The sequence below is a fragment of the Labeo rohita genome, chromosome 18 (genome assembly GCF_022985175.1).
Source record: "Labeo rohita strain BAU-BD-2019 chromosome 18, IGBB_LRoh.1.0, whole genome shotgun sequence".
Lineage (NCBI taxonomy): Eukaryota > Metazoa > Chordata > Actinopteri > Cypriniformes > Cyprinidae > Labeo > Labeo rohita.
The window spans coordinates 21,962,367-21,985,237 of record NC_066886.1 but is presented as its reverse complement, the minus strand read 5'-3'; the positions used below and the strand labels follow the sequence as shown (position 1 = coordinate 21,985,237).

Sequence of the window (22,871 nt, the reverse complement as noted above, 5' to 3'; positions counted from 1 at the left end):
AATGTAGTTTATTCCTGTGAAACGAAACAAAACAATTTCAGCATCATTACTCCAGTCTTTAGTGTCATATCCCTTCAATCTTGGTAAATTTCCTTAACATTTAAAATCATGTTTAAAAACTTCTGACAAGTAATGTATCTGACAATGTTGACATGCAACAGGTACAAAACTGTGAATTTTTCCAAAAGAATAGTTAAATAAGTACTAATGGTAAGATCATATCATTTTACTATCTCATTTGTTCTCTCAAAATGAACTACTTTAGTTATTACTTTCATTTCCGACTATGTCTCTCTAAAAAGTATTTGGACACTTTTGAAATTTTCCATGCTGGAGCATATCAGCTGCATTACCACTTGCTGACTTTAGATGACACCATTCCCAAAGCTAAACACACTTTGTGTGAGTAAAGCAGATGAATGTTTTGAGGTGCTGCACTATTTTTAATTTTACTAAATATAAAACAGTTTTATATAACTAATTTTACTAAAAAAGGTCAGAAAGCAGTCCACTGCTTTGCTGCTTTGGGGATTAATTAGCCTGTCAACAGTAGCAAACCGTGTATGCGTGTTGTTGATGTTCATGTTAACATCTTGTTACCAACATGAAAAAACTCTGTCTAGCAGTATGAGGTCTTATATTGCATGCATTAGGACCCTCTTTATAGATGTTGATTGTGATGTATGTGATGCTGATTATTTTTAGCTTTGTTTTCTGCCTCATGTGATCAGCTTTTATGAATTTTCTTTTCTAACATTGTCCTGTTGTGTTTTTCTCTGTTGCCTTACACATGCCATTGAGTTTCCTAATGTTTACAGGTGTGATTTTATTAACCTTTTTATTGATTGAGATCAGCAAAGATCATCATATTAAAATTAAAAATTAATCGGTCTGTGCTGTATCATTTGAAATATTTTAGATGATTAGACCTTTACTGATTAGTGGACCTGTGTGTCCATGATTGTGGGTAGGTCCTTCCGCGTGCTGGGTGAGATCAAAGGTGCTCTTTATTGGTATTATTTTCAGGGTTATCTATATGTGTCACGATCAGTAACAGAGTAACCCAAATGAAAGTGAATAATATGGGTTTATTTGAAAAAGCAAACTCAGAAAAAAAAATAAAATAAAACAGCCCAAAATACAAAAAAAAAAAAAAAAAAAAAAAAAAAAAAAAAAAAAAAGAAATCCTTAGCCAGGCAACAGTCACCAGATGACTGGAAAATCTGGGAGGCAAAACCACAAAGGTGCAGGCTACTGCTGAAGTCAGTACAGGCAGAGGGCAAAGCCAGTTGGGCAGTCAGTACCCGGAAATAAGGAGGGAAGTAGACCAGGCCACTGGAAAAGCTTACAATGACAGAGGTAGCAAGATGAAGTCTCCAGGAACTAGCAGGTGTACAGGCTTGGAGGGCCAGTGTCAGGTAGGAGGGAGATCCAGTTGTCAAATCCAACAGAACCAGGCCTGGAGAAGAAACCTCAAGATCCCAGGCAGGCCAGGAGCATAAATTAGGTGGAAGAAGCCCAGCAGAAGGTTGACAGAGAAGGAGGGCAGGACAGGGAGAGAATCCTGGAGCCAACAGGAAAAAACAAGACTGGACAAACTGACAAAAACAACTTAATGCTGAGCACTCAAGGGCAAACAACAATCTGGCACAGAACAACCCACACAAGGGGAATAAGTAGGGCATTAAATCAGCAGAATAAAGAGCAATGGCAGGTGAGACAAATAAACTAATAAAAGCCAGGAGTCCTGACAATGTGTAGCTATATTGACATCACTAGCAATAGCACAACAATCACAATAAGTGGAAGTTGCAGACACAAATCATCAAGTGCTTGAGAGCATTTCAGTGGCTATAAATACTGTAATTAGAAACAGAAAACATAGAGAACCTTTTGACGGTTGGGATCGTTAGGATCCATGTGCATTTTAATCAAAACAAAGGCCATTTTACAAAAACAGGCAGGGGTTTAGATTACAAAATTCAGTCAGACCAGGCAAACATGTACAATCCACTAACCAAAAGAAAAGTAGAGAATAATGGGCAAATACTGTCCAAAACCCACAAGCAGGCAGGGTAACCTGAGATAACAGGCACAGGTCAAACACAGAAAAACTGACAATACAAATGAAAACACATAACTGCTGGCTAGCTTATGAAATCTCAAAGAAAGAGAGGATATGGGAGCATAAATAGTCAAGGAGTGATAGGAAACAGGGGTGAGAGGCAAATGAGTCCCGGCAGAGGACTATGGGGAAGATAGTTTGTGAGAGACGGAGCAAAAACTCTGGAAATGAAGCCCTCTATTGGCAGTCTGTACATCAAGAAGATGCCATGGTTGTAACAGAACAGTCTGAAGAATCCTGAGGATTGAGGCTTTTGGCAATTTAAATATAATCCGAGTTCATGATCATCTGTCATGACCAGGAGTGGGTGACATGCTCTTTCTAGCCAGTGTCCCCACTCCTTAAAACCAACATCATGGAAAGGCATGCACCACGCAGTGGAAAAGGGCCATTAGAGGGGTCTATGGCTACACCCTCTCGAGGGACTGATAAAGGCCTGGAAGACTGAATGGCTTTACCAGATACCGTCCCCGTGTGAGTGGCTGTCTTCCACTCATCCCCCTCATGCGAATTAATCTGTAGGTGTTTGCAAAGGTCCAACTTTGTGAAGATTTTCAGCTGTTCGAGTCATGCAGGAAAGGGGGTAAGGGATAACAACACTGGCTGGTGGATGCAAATAAGATACTGGATCATGTCTCAAGTATTGTAAGCCAGTGCAGAGAAGCCAGTACCAGAGATATGCTGTACCATTTCCTTATGCCCATCAACAGTCTAGCTGCAACTGTGAGAGCAGGTTTTTAGACAACCCTAAATATAACGAGTTGCAATAATCCAATCTGGATAAAATAAAAGCATAAATCAGTTTCCATGTCATTAAAAGACAAAATTCTTCAGTGTTACTTTTTAAGAATCAAAAATGACACCAAGGTTCCTTGCTTAAGTGTAGACATTAGTGGCTAAGGGGCCTAGATGTACAGAAAGCTGTACATCTAGCTGTACAATAAGCAACAATATATTTTTGACAGATTAAACCCAGAGGGAGCATATATAAAGAGCAAAACAGGACCAAGACATAAACCTTGAGGAAACCCTGAGGAACTAGGCTGAGAAGATGAAACAGAGCTTCCTAACTCCACCGCAGAAGATCTTCAATGTAAATATATAGTAATAAGTGTATTATTTCCATATCAAGTATGCCAAAAGTGCACTTCTTTTTTCACCAGGCTAAAAACATACTCCATTACCAGTATTTGGCGACTGCAATTTGTACATGATTGTATTTTTATGCAATGATCATTCAGTTCACATGCAACATGCAATATTTCACCTGCAATTTCTGAAAAGAAAAAATGCAGTTTGTGTAATTCAACAAGCTTTTTTGTCATTATATTTTCATATGTTCTGAATTGTATTTTTGCAATTATATCTGGTGCTGCTAGTGGTGCATAAATTACAAGGCAGGATCAACTGGAACAAAAAACAAAAGTTTTTGTGGCACAGGTTTTATATTTTGATTGAGGATCTTGGAGTACACACATACAAAGAAGAAAAAAAAAAAGAACATAAAATGTTTCATATATAAAATACAGTCCAAACTTAAGTTAATCAATAAGAATAATAAAGTCACTTACAAAAAAGGATCAGAACAAGCTTTTTAGTTCAGTAGTACAGACGTGTGAATAACCATAAAATCATAAAACACTATATTTATTACTGTATATATGTGTCTGTGCCCATGCAGAGTTAAAATTGATTTGATGGTGTGCAGAACCCTCAAACATTTTCTTGAAATTTCTGTAGAGAATGATGGTCATTGATTAATGCTGTAGTAGAGCTGTGTCTCTTCAGTATGGCTCTGATTTCAGACTCCTGTACAGACAGCAGGTGAAAAACATGCCGACAATCTGAAAGGACGCACAAGAGAAGAAAAGCCTGATATTAATACAATTCCAAACACTATCATAAATGTACATACAGTCATAGCAAAAATAATATGAACAGAACTACTCATTTGTTGTAGCATATACCATATACCATATACCATGTGTTAAACTGATGATATAAAGCCATTTAATTTATGACCCCTGATTGACATGGCAGGATGTGTCAACCATGTATTGGTCAGATGTAAATTTATGACTATATTTATGACCTCTTACCTCTCCTGTCTGGCATTTTTACATGGTGTACTTCCTTGTCTCCTCATAATTACTTCTACATAGAAATGTTTGGTTATAAAAGACATCCAACTGTGTACGTCGACACTTACATAGGTCACCCCTGCCTAATCTATAAGCTAAATATTTAAGCGCAAGACACTGAATCAAGACATCACCACACTGTCTATAAAATTCTGAATAAGAAAAGGTCTCATGTTTGGGCATATTCTTTCCAGCATTCCAACAGGCTAAATGTTAGAAACGTAAGAGTCAAGACATTTAACCACCAACTATCCAATACCATCCCCATCTATTTCTACTGACACTGAAATTAGACTCACAAAATATGAGTCTACCTTACAGGGGATGAAAGCATCCTTAACATGTTTGTGTTTCACTGTAGCTGCTTTATCTAGATGTTGACAAAATGACACTTGGGACACTTCTGGGATGATTGCTTGGGCTCAGCATTTAAACATTTTGTTTGTCACGAAAGCAACTGATGCTATCTTTACATTACATTTTGCATTTCATTCTTTTAATTGTTTTAAATAGTTTGACGTCCAAAATAGGTTTTTCTGAAACATATTCAAGTACCTTTTGCTCACGTGGTGAGTAGTGATGTAACGGTATGAAAATTTCTGATCACGATTATAGTGACCAAAATGATCACGGATATCAGTATTATCACGGTACTGTTCAAATGTACTGAAAATGTTCAAAATATACTGACGCATAAATCACTTCAAGTTTTATATTTAAAATTAACAAACAACAAATAAAATGACTTTTTGTTTGCATAATCACTAAAACAACAACAGTAGCCTACCAACGATGTCCAGATTTTAAAAGACAACATGACTGACAACAGTTTAACAACAGTTTGCCCTTACGCCCTTAGCACTCTTTTAAAACATCCACTGTCTTTTCACACAAAACAAAACTACTCTGCATGCTGTGTGCAAATGTTACTGTTACTGTTAAAGACTGTTACTTAAAACTGTGCTTTGTGCCGTACAGTATTTATCATCAGTTGTTCAAATTGCAGTAATCAAATACGGATTTAATGATAATTAAAATACGAAACGGTAATACTAACCGTGGGAAATTTTATCATGATTTGTCGTCAAACCAGTAATCGTTACATCTAACCATAAACCATTTTTTTCTCTATTAAAAGCAACAGCTGTAGCATTTATCACCGCAGCTGTCCTGCAAAGTTTAGCTCCAACTTGCCTCAACACACCTGCTGGGAAGTTTCTAGTAGAGCTTGCTTGGTTGGTCCAGGTGTATTTGTGACGGGTCCCCTATTCTCCCTGCTACGGCTGGCCAGTGGGTGTGGCTAGGAGACTCATCAAGTGAACGATCTCCACCTGTTCTTCCCTCTATAAAGCTTGGGCTTTGTTTGGAGCTAAACTCTGCAGGACAGCGGCCCTCTAGGACTGAGTTCGGGCACCCCTGCTCTAAAGAGAGCGCCATATAAAGTGCCCATGTATTCTCTTAATTTTACATTTCCATTTTAAATGTAGTACTATTTACACAACTACAAAACAGTACATGTGTCCCCCACACACTCTGCAGTGTTTTAGCTGACCTGCACACAGGCTACGCCCACCCCCACTGCACCAATGATCTGCAAGTGATTCAGAATGAAGTTCTCCAGCTTTGTGATGCAGCCACCCTGAAAATAAAAACAAGGACACAAAGGAAAAAAAGTATTAATGTAAAGTATATGTATAGTTGGATTACATTCTTCAACAGCTTATCTACTGTATGTGCAGGTTTATATACAGTGGGTACGGAAAGTATTCAGACCCCCTTAAATTTTTCACTCTTTGTTATATTGCAGCCATTTGATAAAATCATTTAAGTTAATTTTTTTTCCTCATTAATGTACACACAGCACCCCATATTGACAGAAAAACACAGAATTGTTGACATTTTTGCAGATTTATTAAAAAAGAAAAACTGAAATATCACATGGTCCTAAGTATTCAGACCTTTTGCTCAGTATTTAGTAGAAGCACCCTTTTGATCTAATACAGCCATGAGTCTTTTTGGGAAAGATGCAACAAGTTTTTCACACCTGGATTTGGGGATCCTCTCCAGTTCTGTCAGGTTGGATGGTAAAGGTTAGTGGACAGCCATTTTTAGGTCTCTCCAGAGATGCTCAATTGGGTTTAAGTCAGGGCTCTGGCTGGGCCATTCAAGAACAGTCACGGAGTTGTTGTGAAGCCACTCCTTCGTTATTTTAGCTGTGTGCTTAGGGTCATTGTCTTGTTGGAAGGTAAACCTTCGGCCCAGTCTGAGGTCCTGAGCACTCTGGAGAAGGTTTTCATCCAGGATATCCCTGTACTTGGCCGCATTCATCTTTCCCTCGATTGCAACCAGTCGTCCTGTCCCTGCAGCTGAAAAACACCCCCACAGCATGATGCTGCCACCACCATGCTTCACTGCTGGGACTGTATTGGACAGGTGATGAGCAGTGCCTGGTTTTCTCCACACATACCACTTAGAATTAAGGCCAGAAAGTTCTATCTTGGTCTCATCAGACCAGAGAATCTTATTTCTCACCATCTTGGAGTCCTTCAGGTGTTTTTTAGCAAACTCCATGCGGGCTTTCATGTGTCTTGCACTGAGGAGAGGCTTCCGGCGGGCCACTCTGCCATAAAGCCCCGACTGGTGGAGGGCTGCAGTGATGGTTGACTTTCTACAACTTACTCCCATCTCCCGACTGCATCTCTGGAGCTCAGCCACAGTGATCTTTGGGTTCTTCTTTACCTCTCTCACCAAGGCTCTTCTCCCCCCGATAGCTCAGTTTGGCCGGATGGCCAGCTCTAGGAAGGGTTCTGGTCGTCCCAAACGTCTTCCATTTAAGGATTATGGAGGCCACTGTGCTCTTAGGAACCTTAAGTGCAGCAGAAATTTTTTTGTAACCTTGGCCAGATCTGTGCCTTGCCACAATTCTGTCTCTGAGCTCTTCAGGCAGTTCCTTTGACCTCATGATTCTCATTTGCTCTGACATGCACTGTGAGCTGTAAGGTCTTATATAGACAGGTGTGTGGCTTTCCTAATCAAGTCCAATCAGTATAATCAAACACAGCTGGACTCAAATGAAGGTGTAGAACCATCTCAAGGATGATCAGAAGAAATGGACAGCACCTGAGTTAAATATATGAGTGTCACAGCAAAGGGTCTGAATACTTAGGACCATGTGATATTTCAGTTTTTCTTTTTTAATAAATCTGCAAAAATGTCAACAATTCTGTGTTTTTCTGTCAATATGGGGTGCTGTGTGTACATTAATGAGGAAAAAAAATTAACTTAAATGATTTTATCAAATGGCTGCAATATAACAAAGAGTGAAAAATTTAAGGGGGTCTGAATACTTTCCGTACCCACTGTAGGTTATGTTTATATACCTCTTTATGGTTTGTTTATATAGCTGTTTATATATGTTTACATATGTAGCACATTAGTCTGGTGAGGCATGGCATTTTGTTCTTCTGTATGTCTCCACATATGGAGGAATGACAATAAAGCTCACTTAAACTTTTAAGTTAAACTTGTTTCTGAAACAATGAACTCTCTTACACACACACTCACACACACAGATCAAACTACGGTTTAAAAAAAGTGGAACAATTGTTAACCTTAAGTTAGTTTTTAACTTGGTGGCAAGTTAAAGTAAAAAAATCTGTTCAGTTCTACAAAAATTAAGCAGCTTTTTAAGCAACACCCTCTATATTGGCCCCATTATGCCTCCAAGCACAGTTAATTTTTCAGGCCTTACACCACCAAACCCTAAACCATGGAAGAAGTCAGTGCTCTTTTTAATTTTTTTTTATTTTCTATTCTTGCTAGAGCACAGTCAAAAGATTTATCTCCTGTTCCACAGGATGGGTTCATTAAATGCTTCATTTCTGGCTCAGGTTGCAGGCATCCAGGCAGTCTAATGGTGTTTGATGCTGGCTTTCAGTTTGGCGGAGGTGGCATCTGCACCCACTACAGCCCATGAGTCTGCTCCAGAGTCCACTTCAGTACTTGCTCCAGTTCATGAGTCCACTCCAATCTATAAATCCGCTCCAGAGCTCACTCAAGGCCCAGAGCTCAGTCCTGTGTTGGTGCCAGCCTGTGAGTTCCCTACCTGTCCTGTCTCAACCACAGAGGTCGTCCTTGAGCTCCCTGCCTGTCCTGTCATGGTCAAGGAGGCCGTCCCTGAACTCTACCTATTCTGCCACAGCCATGGAGGCTGCCTCTGTCCTGTCAAGGCCAAGGAGGCCATCCCTGGCATCTCTGGCTGTCCTGTCATGGCCATGGAGGCCGTCTCTTAACTCCTAACCTGTCCTGACACGATCTGAACTTGAATGTGGGTCGTTTCTAACCCCTCTGGTACTCTCTACACTTTTTGCGTTGCTTTTCACACTTTACATGTTACCCTTGAGAGATATAATCTAGAAACACACCAATTTGCCATACCACAAAGCTTACCAATTTGCAAAACTAACAGAATGCACAGCTGATTATAAAAAAATTGGATGAATAGTAATTCCCCACTGCCAAATTCTGAAAAACAAAAAAAACAAAAAAAAACAAAACAGCGGTGTTAATTACTGGACCAAAAACCTCTGCATGTAATAACCTAAATCACTGTCTAACACTATCAAAATTAACTGTGGGTGGCAGATCCTTTTCCTGTTTAGCGACCAAAAGCTGGAACAATCTACCTAGTGTTGTTCAGGAGGCAGACACACTCTGTCAGTTTAAATCTAGATTAAAGACCCATCTCTTTAACCTGGCTTACACATAAAACACCAACACGTTTCCATTTTTCAAATCTGTTAAAGGACTGCTAGGCTGCATTAATTAGGTCAACCGGAACCAAGAACACTTCTCATAAGACCCAAATTACTTGATACATCATAAGAAGAATGGCATCTACACTACATATCATTCTTATTCTGAGGTCACTGTAGCCATCCAGATGCAGTCTGTATCCAGTCCAGATGGTGGATCAGCAGAATGTCAGCAGAGACCATGACAACTAGATGAGCCCCAGAGACGGTTCACCAGCGAAGACCTCGTCACCTAGATGGCCATCGGCACAAGACCACAGGAACCGGATGAGTCCACAGCGCAATCTGACGAGAACTGGCCCCCTGACTGAGCCTGTTTTTTTTTTTTTTTTTTTTTCCATTTCAGTTACAGATGGAGTTTTGGTTCTTTACCTTTGTCACCTCTGGCTTGCTTAGTTGGGGATACTAAATTTCCGGCAAGATCATCGACTTGATTGCACAGAAATCATTTGAACTGAACTGAACTAGACGATGACGTCACTGAATCAATGATGAACCGACTTTATAAACACTATATAAATAAAAGTGACGGTTTCACTTTATTTTGATGGTCCCCTTAACACATTTTGTTGACTATAAATAACAGTGCACCTACGTATCTACTAACTCTCACTAAAGTGTTAGTAGAGTATTAGTAGACTGGTAGGGTTAGGGTTAGATTAGGTTAACATGTACTTGCAAAGTTACTTATAGTCAGTAGAATGTCTGTTGGGCCACCATCACAATAAAGAGTTATAAGCAGCTATTTAGCAGACAGTCTACTAACACTAATGAGATTTAGTTGACATGTAGGTTCAGTGTTACTAATTGTCAACAGAATGTTCAAAAGGGACCATCAAAATAAAGTGTTACCAAAGTGACTTGACTCAGCTCCATGATCTCCACCCTGGTGGTCTACTGGTCCATTGTGGGCATTTTTCAGTCACACTGCTCAGCTCTGGTGGTCAACTGCTCCACCGTGGGGATCTCTGGTCCCATCTGCTCAACTGTAGTTGTCATTAGATCCACCCTGGGGGTTATCTGCTCCACCGTGGGGATTTTCAGTCCCGTCTGCTCATCTGTGGTGGACATCTGCTCCTCTGAGGGATTTTCTGGTCCATCTGCTCCACTCTGGTGGTCATCTTCTCCGCCATGGGGATCTTCAGTCCTGTCTGCTCTGCTGTGGTGGCCACCTGCCCCACCTTGGAGCTCTTTTGCTCCATTTGCTCCACCCTGGAGGTCTCTTGCTCTGCCCTGGAGGCTTACCGCTCTGCTGGCTCTGCCATGGCCTCCTGCTCTGCCAGCTCCAGTTCCTCTACCTGTCCATGGGCCTGGCCCTCCATCCCTCCCCCTGTTTCCGCCTCATTTCTTGACTTCTCGGACCCCTGGAGGAGCATCTGGAAGTTGTTCCTTAGGAGGGGGGCTATGTTACAATCACTGGCTAGAGTGTCCTGGTTGTCCACTTGAGGGCACTCCATCCCAGACTGTTTCTGCCTCACCAACTACATTTTCCATAATCCTTTGCCCAGACTCATCATCACTGGCTGCATACAATTGTGTCTCATTAGCATTGTTAACTCAAACTTTATAAGCCCAGTTCTCACTGTCCTTCATTGCTAAGTCTTGTATGTGTCACAACTGAAGTTCTAAGCCTTTAATCCTGGTTCTTGTGTCTTGTTTTCCTGGTTCTTGTAATTCCGCCTGTTTTCTGGATTACTCTGTTTGCATCAGCACCTTACTCTGTGGTTGTTTTTGATTGCCTCTTTGTGTATGACCCTTTGCATGCCTTTGAATTACGGTTGTGGATTACCCCTTTAATAAACCACTGCATTTGGATCCTCTACTCCGTGTCAATGTGCATTTCATGACAGCAATGTCTTTCATCTCATACATTTTTCATATGCATATCCCCTGCTTGTTCTTTTCACTGCTCCATCTGGCTGTGGAAACCTGTAACATGGGGGTTGTTAAGGGTGGTAGAGTAAGTATGTGGCTTTTAGACCTTAAGCACTTATGTTTCTACTATTTAAGTAGAGAGGCGCAGATGCAGATTCTGATCTTGCTGGATAAGGTGGTGGTAAGGGAGTTGTTTGTGGATCTTTGGTTTTGGTTTCACATTCATCCTCTTCAGCTACAGCTCCCCTCCTCTAACTTTCATCTGGCTCAGATGTCACTCATAATATCATAGCTTCAATCAACTGCCATGGAGTCTCAAACTCCAAGTTGTTGTTATTCTATCAACTACCAGATGTCTCTGTATGGCTGCGTCCCAGATTCTTGGAATTATTCTATAACTAGTCTGCAGTGTAACTGGAAGATGGAAAATACTTTACTCACCAGATGTTCCTTTTGTGATCCATGCTGGGTACCCCTGAATTCTAAATGCAATCTTTCTTACAGAAAATCCTCTGGCCAGCTCAGAGATTCTTTGAGAGAGTGTCACTTCACAGTCCGGTAAAGTACAAAAGACCCTTGACTATGCCAAATTTAAGTCAAATCTTGATTTAAGTTCCTTTATTCACAACCTCCAGGAGACAACTGTCCAACACAGTCTCCCAGATCATCAGTTTCACATTCAAGCATTATCCATACTCCTCTTATTGATTTTGACTTTTAGTTTTTGTCAGCATAATACTTTTTATTTTCTAATACTCCGTGGTTTCTCAACTCAACCTGGTCTGTAGTTCTTAACAAATAATTAATGATTAGTTCATACATAATCTTTCTAATACATTCTTCTAGACCACAGCTACATTCTCCAATCCCATCTCTCTGCTCCACCAGCTGAAGAGCAGTTAACACACATCCTTCTCACTAGTTTAATTGTATTCTCTTTAGAAAATATTTGATAATTTGACCAGCTGTATGTATGAGTGGTGACTATACAGGTGCATCTCAATAAATTAGAACGTCATGGAAAAGTTCATTTATTTTAGTAATTCAACTCAAATTGTGAAACTCATGTATTAAATAAATTTAATGCACACAGACTGAAGTGGTTTAAGTGTTTGGTTCTTTTAATTGTGATGATTTTGTCTCACATTTAATAAAAACCCACCAATTCAATCTCAACAAATTAGAATACTTCATAAGACCAATAAAAAAAACATTTTTAGTGAATTGTTGGCCTTCTGGAAAGTATGTTCATTTACTGTATATGTACTCAATACTTGGTAGGGCTTTAATTACTGCCTCAATTCGGCGTGGCATGGAGGTGATCAGTCTGTGGCACTGCTGAGGTGGTATGGAAGCACAGGTTTCTTTGACAGTGGCCTTCAGCTCATCTGCATTTTTTGGTCTCTTGTTTCTCATTTTCCTCTTGACAATACCATAGATTCTCTATGGGGTTCAGGTCTGGTGAGTTTGCTGGCCAGTCAAGCACACCAACACCATGGTCATTTAACCACCTTTTGGTGCTTTTGGCAGTGTGGGCAGGTACCAAATCCTGCTGGAAAGTTAAATCAGCATCTTTAAAAAGATGGTCAGCAGAAGGAAGCATGAAGTGTTCTAAAATTTCTTGGTAAGTGGACCAACACCAGCAGATGACATTGCACCCCAAATCATCACAGACTGTGGAAACTTAACACTGGACTTCAAGCAACTTGGGCTATGAGCTTCTCCACCCTTCCTCCAGACTCTAAGACCTTGGTTTTCAAATGAAATACAAAACTTGCTCTCATCTGAAAAGAGGACTTTGGACCACTGGGCAACACTCCATTTCTTCTTCTTCTTAGCCCAGGTAAGACGTCTCTGACGTTGTCTGTGGTTCAAGGGTGGCTTAACAAGAGGAATACGACAACTGTAGCCAAATTCCTTGACACTGTCTGTGTGTGGTGGCTCTTGATGCCTTGACCCCAGCCTCAGTGGGGTGAAGTGTCTTGACCCCAGCCTCAGTGGGGTGGTTCTAATTGTAGACAGTTATACACTGTTATCGGCATATGTTGAAGTAGGTTAATGCAGCATTAGAAAACTTAGTTTTTTTTTTTTTTTAACTTTCACTTTTTATTGAGCAATCAACTCGGAATGCCGCGCTGTCTGAAACATGTCTCTGTGCTTGTACGTGCTTTGGATGTGTGCAAGAACAGAGCGTAAGTGACAAATTGAGTTCTATCTCGTTTCTTCTTGTGGTTTTAAAAAGCTTGAACGTGTAAATTGGCAAATGAATCTGCAAATCACATGCTGAACGGTGGGGTCTGGACCTGGTTCGTACTATCATGGATCAACTGCAATCTGTTTAAGCCCTAATAGATCATATGACAGATCAGAGCAATCTTTTATTTACTAATTTAACATGAAATCATCAAATTGTTACTCCACATCAATCGGACACAATGAAAGTACAGAATAATTAGAACAATCATTTACACACAATAAATAACAGAGCATCATATCTATACAAATTTTCCCCAGAACTGTTGAAGGCTCAGGAAACCTCTGCTGTTTTGAATTGATTAGCTGATTTGCATGTCACCATATTCTAATTTGTTGAGATAGTGAATTGGTGGGTTTTTGTTAAATGTGAGCCAAAATCACAATTAAAAGAACCAAAGACTTAAATTACTTCAGTCTGTGTGCACTGAATTTATTTAATACACAAGTTTCACAATTTGAGTTGAATTACTGAAATAAATAAACTTTTCCACAACATTCTAATTTATTGAGATGCACCTGTACATTTTAGTACAGAAAGCCTTATAAAAAGAAAACTTTACTGGGAAAGTTAATTTAGCATTTGTATGGTTTAATGTGCCAAAGTGCCTATATTATCCAACAGAAACAATTTCACCTTTTGTTCAGTGCAAGGATGTAATTTGTAGCACACTCACCTCTACTTTATAGATATTTGAGGGGTGATCTCTCCGACCGCACAGCTCAATGACTGGCCTTTTACAGCAACTGTCAGGGACCGACCGACCGTCAGCATTACTGGAGCGGATCCAAACACTCTCCAACCAATCAGAGGAGCTGTTACTGCCACAGCACTTGAACTGACAGAAACAAAAACAATCCTTATCCCATGTAGGAACAACTGTTAATAACTTAAATGTTAAAGAACATTGTTGGTCCAAATGTAGACTGGTCAAGGATCACTTGTTGTTTGTAGAAAACAGATGAGTAAGCAAATGAATATACTGAAATGTTTTGTCAGTCAGCTGCTGTATACAGTGGTACAGCTGATACTCCTGAAAAGGTGCTAGATGATAAATGTCTATTAGGCTGCAAATATAGTAGTCAACATTTGAAGTGGATCAAAAAAAAAGTTCAAAGTTGTCCTAAGACAAGAACAGGTATGGTTTTAGGACAACTTTGATGAAAGGTTTTGATCCACTTCAAATGTTGACTACTGTAATTAGATTACCTTTTATTAGAGTAAAGCTCTGCACTGTCCATCGTCAACCTCACAAAACTTTGCAAAACAGCTTGGGCATAGACATTCTGATGTGGAAGATGCAGCAGCATGCTTTAAGGCAGTGTTTCCCAGCCACTGTGCCGCAGCACACTAGGGTTGCCGTGGAAAATTATCAAAAACTTCCCATCTCTAATATATTTCATTACTATTATTTTAAATCAGTGCCATTGGTCATTGTTATGTCTGTTTGTGGGTTTTACAAATATTTAAACAATCAAAACCATTCAAAAGAGCTTGTGACTAAACCTAGTATCCTCGTATTATAATTTATTATACAACATAACATTATACATCACTTAGATGTCTATGACAATGTTATTCTGTCATGGTACAAGTCCTTGTGAAGATCTTCTCCTGTTCGGTTGTTGTCTCCTTTTCAGCAGTTTTTTATAAGAATTTGAATAATTTGATTTATTTGCCGCTGTCACTGCTATAATGCTTCTCTGACAATATTATACTTTCTGTCCCATTTTATTGTGCTTTCAGTAAAAGTGTGATCATTTTATTGGCTTGTGTTTTTTAAACTTATTGAGTTAAATTGAAAAAGTCCTACAAAATTACTTTACATTATTTATTAAAAGAGTAAATGGGTATTACAAAGCATTTTCTGTTTCGGTTTCTGGCCAAGAGCATCCAGAAATTTTGGTTTTGATTTCGGCCCATCGATGCATCCCTAGTTTATATTTTACCACCCCTTGTCTTAAATGTGTCAACAGTTTTGAAAAAGACAAAGAAGAAAAAAAACTACACTTACATAAAGCAAGGACATGACACAGAACAAGTTACAAGTTACAAGTCCTTTAAATGGGACTTGCAAGCACTGGGAGGTTGACAAGCATGGAATTAAGAAGGTTTACATTTGTGTTATGTGATAGTTATTAGAACTCTCAAAACAGGGAATGTAGGAATACACATTTAATTACTTCTTTAAGATATGTCTTGTCATAACACCACATAGAAAGCTGAAGTGCTGTACATTGTGTTTGGCATTTAGGATGAAGACCAGGATATCAGATAAATGATTCTGTTAAGCAAAGTTAATAGTAGGAGGTCTCTATCAGTTACTGATCTTCAAATTGTTAAAGCTGAACAATCCTAGTAACTGAAACTATTACCTCTTGTCTGTGGTGGGTCTTGGTGCCCCTGCCCCATTTTTTTATTTTTTTTAAGTTGTAGCCATTTTTATTGTAAGTGTGGACTTCTATCTCAATGATAAAGTATATGATTGGCCTCGGCCTGGTGAAACACCAGAGTAGGGATGGATTCCTCCAAATGCTTGCACCATTTGTATTCTGTGTTAGGTCATGACTAGAGCACCTGATCTCCACTTCCCTTAATTGGACTTCATGACTACAGTGTCCAACAGCATATTCTCAATAAAGAATCTTGCTGAAGAGACACCTGAGTTTCCTACTCTTCACTTCTGAGTTGTCTATACCCAACACGCAAGTAAATAGTAAATAATAAATGCATTTTAGCAAAAAGAGAGTTGTCCCACCTCCTGCTGTAGTTTGTCCACAGCCTTCGTCACATGCTCCTGCTCAGGCTGATGGTATTTCTGAACCATGGTCTCCCTCAAATTCTCCTTCAGTTCCTCATTCAACTACAAAAAACACAAAGCATGACAATGACAGACACAAACACACAGCAAACGATGAGTGAAAGAACAAGTAACTGACCTGCTGGTAATAAATGTAGGCCAAAACTCCAGCCAGAATCTCCAGTAGGAAGATACACAGCAGTAAAACAAAATACTGACAATGGGAGGAAAGAGACAATACATATTAAACAACTTATACTCACTGGAAAAATATCAAACAAAGCCGATCATAATGATTTATTTTTATAATTAAGTTGGCTTGGGAAAGCCAACTTACTGAAATCCTATTTAAACTTATTCTTCTTCTTCTTCTTATTAAGTTGGCTTGGGAAAGCCAACTTACTGAAATCCTATTTAAACTTATTATTATTCTTCTTATTTTTCTGGCCGCAAATTTTTTGGACACCTACTCCTCCTAGACCGTTCAAGCTACATACTCCAAACTCGGGTCAGATCTTCATACTGTTCTGACTTAGTGTGCTATATCTTATATTTCAGACTGGTTTGAGTTACGGTTTTCTTAAAAATTAATATTAAAAATCATAAAAAGTCCCATAGACTTTCATTGACCAAAAGTCCATGTCTGTTTGAACTATGTTTAATGTAAACTGCTAGAAGCCATAGATACTCAATTAAGCTTTAAGATATCTATGTTCTTTCTAACTAATAACGAATCTATCTATCTATCTATCTATCTATCTATCTTCTAACCTTATCTATCTATCTATCTATCTATCTATCTATCTATCTATCTATCTATCTATCTATCTATCTATCTATCTATCTTCAAACCTTATCTATCTATCTATCTATCTATCCAATCTATCTATCTATCTATCTTCTATCTATCTATCTATCTATCTATCTTGCTATCTATCTAAAATCTATCTATCTATCTATCTATCTAAAATCTTCTATCTATCTCTATCTATCTATCTATCTATCTATCTATCTATCTATCTATCTATCTATCTATCTCATCTATCTATCTAATCATCTAAAATCATCTATCTATCTTCTAGTCATCTAAAATCATCTATCTACTTGCTATCATGCTAAAATCATGCTATCTTTGCTAGTCATCTAAAATCATGCTCTATCGATCTATAGTCATGCTAAAATCATGCTATCTATTGCTATCATGCTAAAATCATGCTATCTATCTTCTTGCTAGTCATGCTAAAATCATCTATAGCTACTTGCTAGTCATGCTAAAATCATGCTAAAATCTTATCATAAAATCATGCTAAAATCATGCTAGTCTTGCTAAAATCATGCTAAAATCTAAAACTACTTGCTAGTCATGCTAAAATCATGCTAATGACTTGCTAGTCATGCTAAAATCATGCTAAAAATCTATGCTAAAATCATGCTAAAATCATGCATGCTAACTTGCTAGTCATGCTAAAATCATGCTAAAATTTGCTAGTCATGCTAAAATCATGCTAGTGATTGCTAAAAAATCATGCTAAAATCATGCTAATCGACTTGCTAGTCATGCTAAAATCATGCTAAAATCACTTGCTAAAATCATGCTAAAATCATGCTAGCGACTTGCTAAAATGCTAAAATCATGCTAGCGACTTGCTAGTCATGCTAAAATCTTGCTAGCGACTTGCTAGTCATGCTAAAATCATGCTAGCGACTTGCTAGTCATGCTAAAATCATGCTAGCTACTTGCTAGTCATGCTAAAATCATGCTAGCGACTTGCTAGTCATGCTAAAATCATGCTAGCGACTTGCTAAAATCATGCTAAAATCATGCTAAAATTGCTATAAAATCATGCTAAAATCATGCTAGCTGACTTGCTAGTCATGCTAAAATCATGCTAAATCATGCTTTGCTAGTCATGCTAAAATCATGCTAGTGACTTGCTAGTCATGCTAAAATCATGCTAAATGACTTGCTAGTCATGCTAAAATCATGCTAATGATTGCTAGTCATGCTAAAATCATGCTAGTGACTTGCTAGTCATGCTAAAATCATGCTAGCGACTTGCTAGTCATGCTAAAATCATGCTAAAAACATGCTAAAATCATGCTAAAATCATGCTAAAATCATGCTAAAATCATGCTAGTCATGCTAAAATCATGCTAAAATCTTGCTAGTCATGCTAAAATCATGCTAGCGACTTGCTAGTCATGCTAAAATCATGCTAAAACTTGCTAGTCATGCTAAAATCATGCTAGCGACTTGCTAGTCATGCTAAAATCATGCTAGCGACTTGCTAAAATCATGCTAAACTAAAAAAATCATGCTAAAATCATGCTAGTCATGCTAAAATCATGCTAAAATCATGCTAAAAAAATCATGCTAAAATCATGCTAAAAAATCATGCTAGCGACTTGCTAGTCATGCTAAAATCATGCTAGCAACTTGCTAGTCATGCTGCTAAAATCATGCTAGCGACTTGCTAGTCATGCTAAAATCATGCTAGTGACTTGCTAATCATGCTAAAATCATGCTAGTGACTTGCTAGTCATGCTAAAATCATGCTAGCGACTTGCTAGTCATGCTAAAATCATGCTAATGACTTGCTAGTCATGCTAAAATCATGCTAGTGACTTGCTAAAATCATGCTAAAATCATGCTAATCATGCTAAAATCATGCTAGCGAATCATGCATGCTAAAATCATGCTAAAATCATGCTAGTCATGCTAAAATCATGCTAAAATGCTACTTGCTAAAATCATGCTAAAATCATGCTAGCGACTTGCTAAATCATGCTAAAATCATGCTAGTCATGCTAAAATCATGCTAAAATCTAGTCATGCTAAAATCATGCTAGCTTTGCTAGTCATGCTAAAATCATGCTAGCGACTTGCTAATCATGCTAAAATCATGCTAATGACTTGCTAATCATGCTAAAATCATGCTAGCTAAAATCATTGCTAGTCATGCTAAAATCATGCTAGCGACTTGCTAGTCATGCTAAAATCATGCTAGCGACTTGCTAGTCATGCTAAAATCATGCTAAAACTTGCTACTTGCTAAAATCATGCTAAAATCATGCTAAAATCATGCTAAAATCATGCTAAAATCATGCTAAAATCATGCTAAATGCTGCATGCTAAAATCATGCTAGCGACTTGCTAGTCATGCTAAAATCATGCTAGCGCTAGTCATGCTAAAATCATGCTAAAATCATGCTAAAAATCATGCTTGCTAAAATCATGCTAATCATGCTAAAAAATTGCTAGTCATGCTAAAATCATGCTAAAATCATTCATGCTAAAATCATGCTAAAATCATGCTAAATCATGACTTAGCGACTTGCTAATCATGCTAAAATCATGCTAGCGACTGCTAAGTCATGCTAAAATCATGCTAAACTTGCTAGTCATGCTAAAATCATGCTAGCGACTTGCTAGTCATGCTAAAATCATGCTAGCGACTTGCTAGTCATGCTAAAATCATGCTAGTTTGAAAATCATGCTAAAATCATGCTAAAATCATGCTAAAATCATTGCTAATCATGCTAAAATCATGCTAGCGACTTGCTAAAATCATGCTAAAATTGCTAATGCTAAAATCATGCTAGTCTTGCTAGTCATAAAAATCATGCTAATGACTTGCTAGTCATGCTAAAATCATGCTAGCGACTTGCTAGTCATGCTAAAATCATGCTAGCGACTTGCTAAAATCATGCTAAAATCATGCTAACATTGCTAAAATCATGCTAAAATCATGCTAAAATCATGCTAAAACTTGCTATCATGCTAAAATCATGCTAGCGACTTGCTAAAATCATGCTAAAATCATGCTAAAATCACTTGCTAAAATCATGCTAAAATCATGCTAGTGACTTGCTAGTCATGCTAAAATCATGCTAAAATCATGCTAGTCATGCTAAAATCATGCTAAAATCACTTGCTAATCATGCTATAATCATGCTAGCGACTTGCTAGTCATGCTAAAATCATGCTAGCGACTTGCTAATCATGCTAAAATCATGCTAGTGACTTGCTAGTCATGCTAAAATCATGCTAGCGACTTGCTAGTCATGCTAAAATCATGCTAGCGACTTGCTAGTCATGCTAAAATCATGCTAAAATCATGCTAGTCTTGCTAATCATGCTAAAATCATGCTAAAATCTTGCTAGTCATGCTAAAATCATGCTAGCGACTTGCTAGTCATGCTAAAATCATGCTAGCGACTTGCTAAAATCATGCTAAAATCATGCTAGACTTGCTGCTAAAATCATGCTAAATGCTAAAATCATGCTAAAATCATGCTAGTCATGCTAAAATCATGCTAAAATCATGCTAGCGACTTGCTAGTCATGCTAAAATCATGCTAGCGACTTGCTAGTCATGCTAAAATCATGCTAGCGACTTGCTAGTCATGCTAAAATCATGCTAGCGACTTGCTAGTCATGCTAAAATCATGCTAAAATTGCTATCATGCTAAATCATGCTTGCTAGCTCATGCTAAAATCATGCTAAAATCTTGCTAAAATCATGCTAAAATCATTGCTAGTCATGCTAAAATCATGCTAAAATGCTAAAATCATGCTAAAATCATGCTAGCGACTTGCTAGTCATGCTAAAATCATGCTAGCGACTTGCTAGTCATGCTAAAATCATGCTAAAATGACTTGCTAGTCATGCTAAAATCATGCTAGCGACTTGCTAAAATGCTAAAATCATGCTAAAATCTTGCTAATCATGCTAAAATCATGCTAAAACTTGCTAGTCATGCTAAAAATCATGCTAGCGACTTGCTAGTCATGCTAAAATCATGCTAGCGACTTGCTAGTCATGCTAAAATCATGCTAATGACTTGCTAGTCATGCTAAAATCATGCTAGCGACTTGCTAATCATGCTAAAATCATGCTAGTGACTTGCTAAATCATGCTAAAATCATGCTAGTGACTTGCTAAAATCATGCTAAAATCATGCTAAAATCATTGCTAATCATGCTAAAATCATGCTAGTCATGCTAAAATCATGCTATCATGCTAGCGACTTGCTAGTCATGCTAAAATCATGCTAGCGACTTGCTAATCATGCTAAAATCATGCTAGCGACTTGCTAGTCATGCTAAAATCATGCTAGCGACTTGCTAAAATCATGCTAAAATCATGCTTGCTAATCATGCTAAATCATGCTAAAAATCATGCTAGTGACTTGCTAAAATCATGCTAAAATCATGCTAGCTACTTGCTAAAATCATGCTAAAATCATGCTAGTCACTTGCTAAAATCATGCTAAAATCATGCTAGTCATTGCTAAAATCATGCTAAAATCATGCTATGCTAAATCATGCTAGCTAACTTGCTAAAATCATTAAAATCATGCTAGCGACTTGCTAATCATGCTAAAATCATGCTAGCGACTTGCTAGTCATGCTAAAATCATGCTAGCGACTTGCTAGTCATGCTAAAATCATGCTAGCGACTTGCTAATCATGCTAAAATCATGCTAAAACTTGCTTTGCTAATCATGCTAAAATCATGCTAGCGACTTGCTAATCATGCTAAAATCATGCTAGCGACTTGCTAATCATGCTAAAATCATGCTAGCGACTTGCTAAAATCATGCTAAAATCATGCTAAAATCATGCTAACTTGCTAAAATCATGCTAAAATCATGCTAGCGACTTGCTAGTCATGCTAAAATCATGCTAGCGACTTGCTAGTCATGCTAAAATCATGCTAAAAACGACTTGCTAGTCATGCTAAAATCATGCTAAAATCATGCTAGTCATCATGCTAAAATCATGCTAAAATCATGCTAAAATCATTGCTAGTCATGCTAAAAAATGCTGCTAGCGACTTGCTAGTCATGCTAAAATCATGCTAAAATCTTGCTAGTCATGCTAAAATCATGCTAGCGATTGCTAAAAAAAATCATGCTAGCGACTTTGCTAAAATCATGCTAAAATCATCATGCTAGCGACTTGCTAAAATCATGCTAAAATCATGCTAAAATCATGCTAGTCATGCTAAAATCATGCTAGCGACTTGACTAATCATGCTAAAATCATGCTAATGACTTGCTAGTCATGCTAAAATCATGCTAGCGACTTTGCTAGTCATGCTAAAATCATGCTAGCGACTTGCTAGTCATGCTAAAATCATGCTAAAATCATTGCTAATCATGCTAAAATCATGCTAAAATCACTTGCTAGCATGCTAAAATCATGCTAAAATCATGCTAATCAAAAATGCTAAAAATCATGCTAGCGACTTGCTGCTAGTCATGCTAAAATCATGCTAGCGACTTGCTAATCATGCTAAAATCATGCTAGCGACTTGCTAATCATGCTAAAATCATGCTAAACTTGCTAATCATGCTAAAATCATGCTAATGACTTGCTAATCATGCTAAAATCATGCTAGCGACTTGCTAAATCATGCTAAAATCATGCTAAAATCATGCTAAACTTGCTAAAATCATGCTAAAATCATGCTAATCATGACTTGCTAGTCATGCTAAAATCATGCTAAAATCATGCTTGCTAATCATGCTAAAATCATGCTAAAATCATGCTAATCATGCTAAAATCATGCTAAAATCTTGCTAATCATGCTAAAATCATGCTAATTGCTTGCTAGTCATGCTAAAATCATGCTAGCGACTTGCTAATCATGCTAAAATCATGCTAGCGACTTTGCTAGTCATGCTAAAATCATGCTAATGACTTGCTAAATCATGCTAAAATCATGCTAAACTTGCTAAAATCATGCTAAAATCATGCTAAAACTTGCTAAATCATGCTAAAATTGCTAATCATGTGCTAAAATCATGCTAAATCAAGTCATGCTAAAATCTTGCTAGTCATGCTAAAATCATG

The 22,871-nt window shown here is 38.0% G+C and overlaps 1 protein-coding gene across 1 annotated transcript in view; it reads right to left on the bottom strand.

Annotated features, from left to right (window-relative positions):
* Positions 1–3,612: 3,612 nt before the first annotated feature.
* cd151l (CD151 antigen, like) overlaps positions 3,613–22,871 on the bottom strand; it is a 37,092-nt gene continuing 17,833 nt past the window's right edge. The window contains exons 4-8 of the mRNA XM_051135139.1: positions 16,149–16,223; positions 15,968–16,072; positions 13,886–14,047; positions 5,819–5,905; positions 3,613–3,969 (exon numbers count right to left, since the gene is read on the bottom strand). Coding sequence (XP_050991096.1) covers positions 3,910–3,969; positions 5,819–5,905; positions 13,886–14,047; positions 15,968–16,072; positions 16,149–16,223 — 489 coding nt within the window. The 3' untranslated portion in view covers positions 3,613–3,909. The remainder of the gene's footprint in view (positions 3,970–5,818; positions 5,906–13,885; positions 14,048–15,967; positions 16,073–16,148; positions 16,224–22,871) is intronic.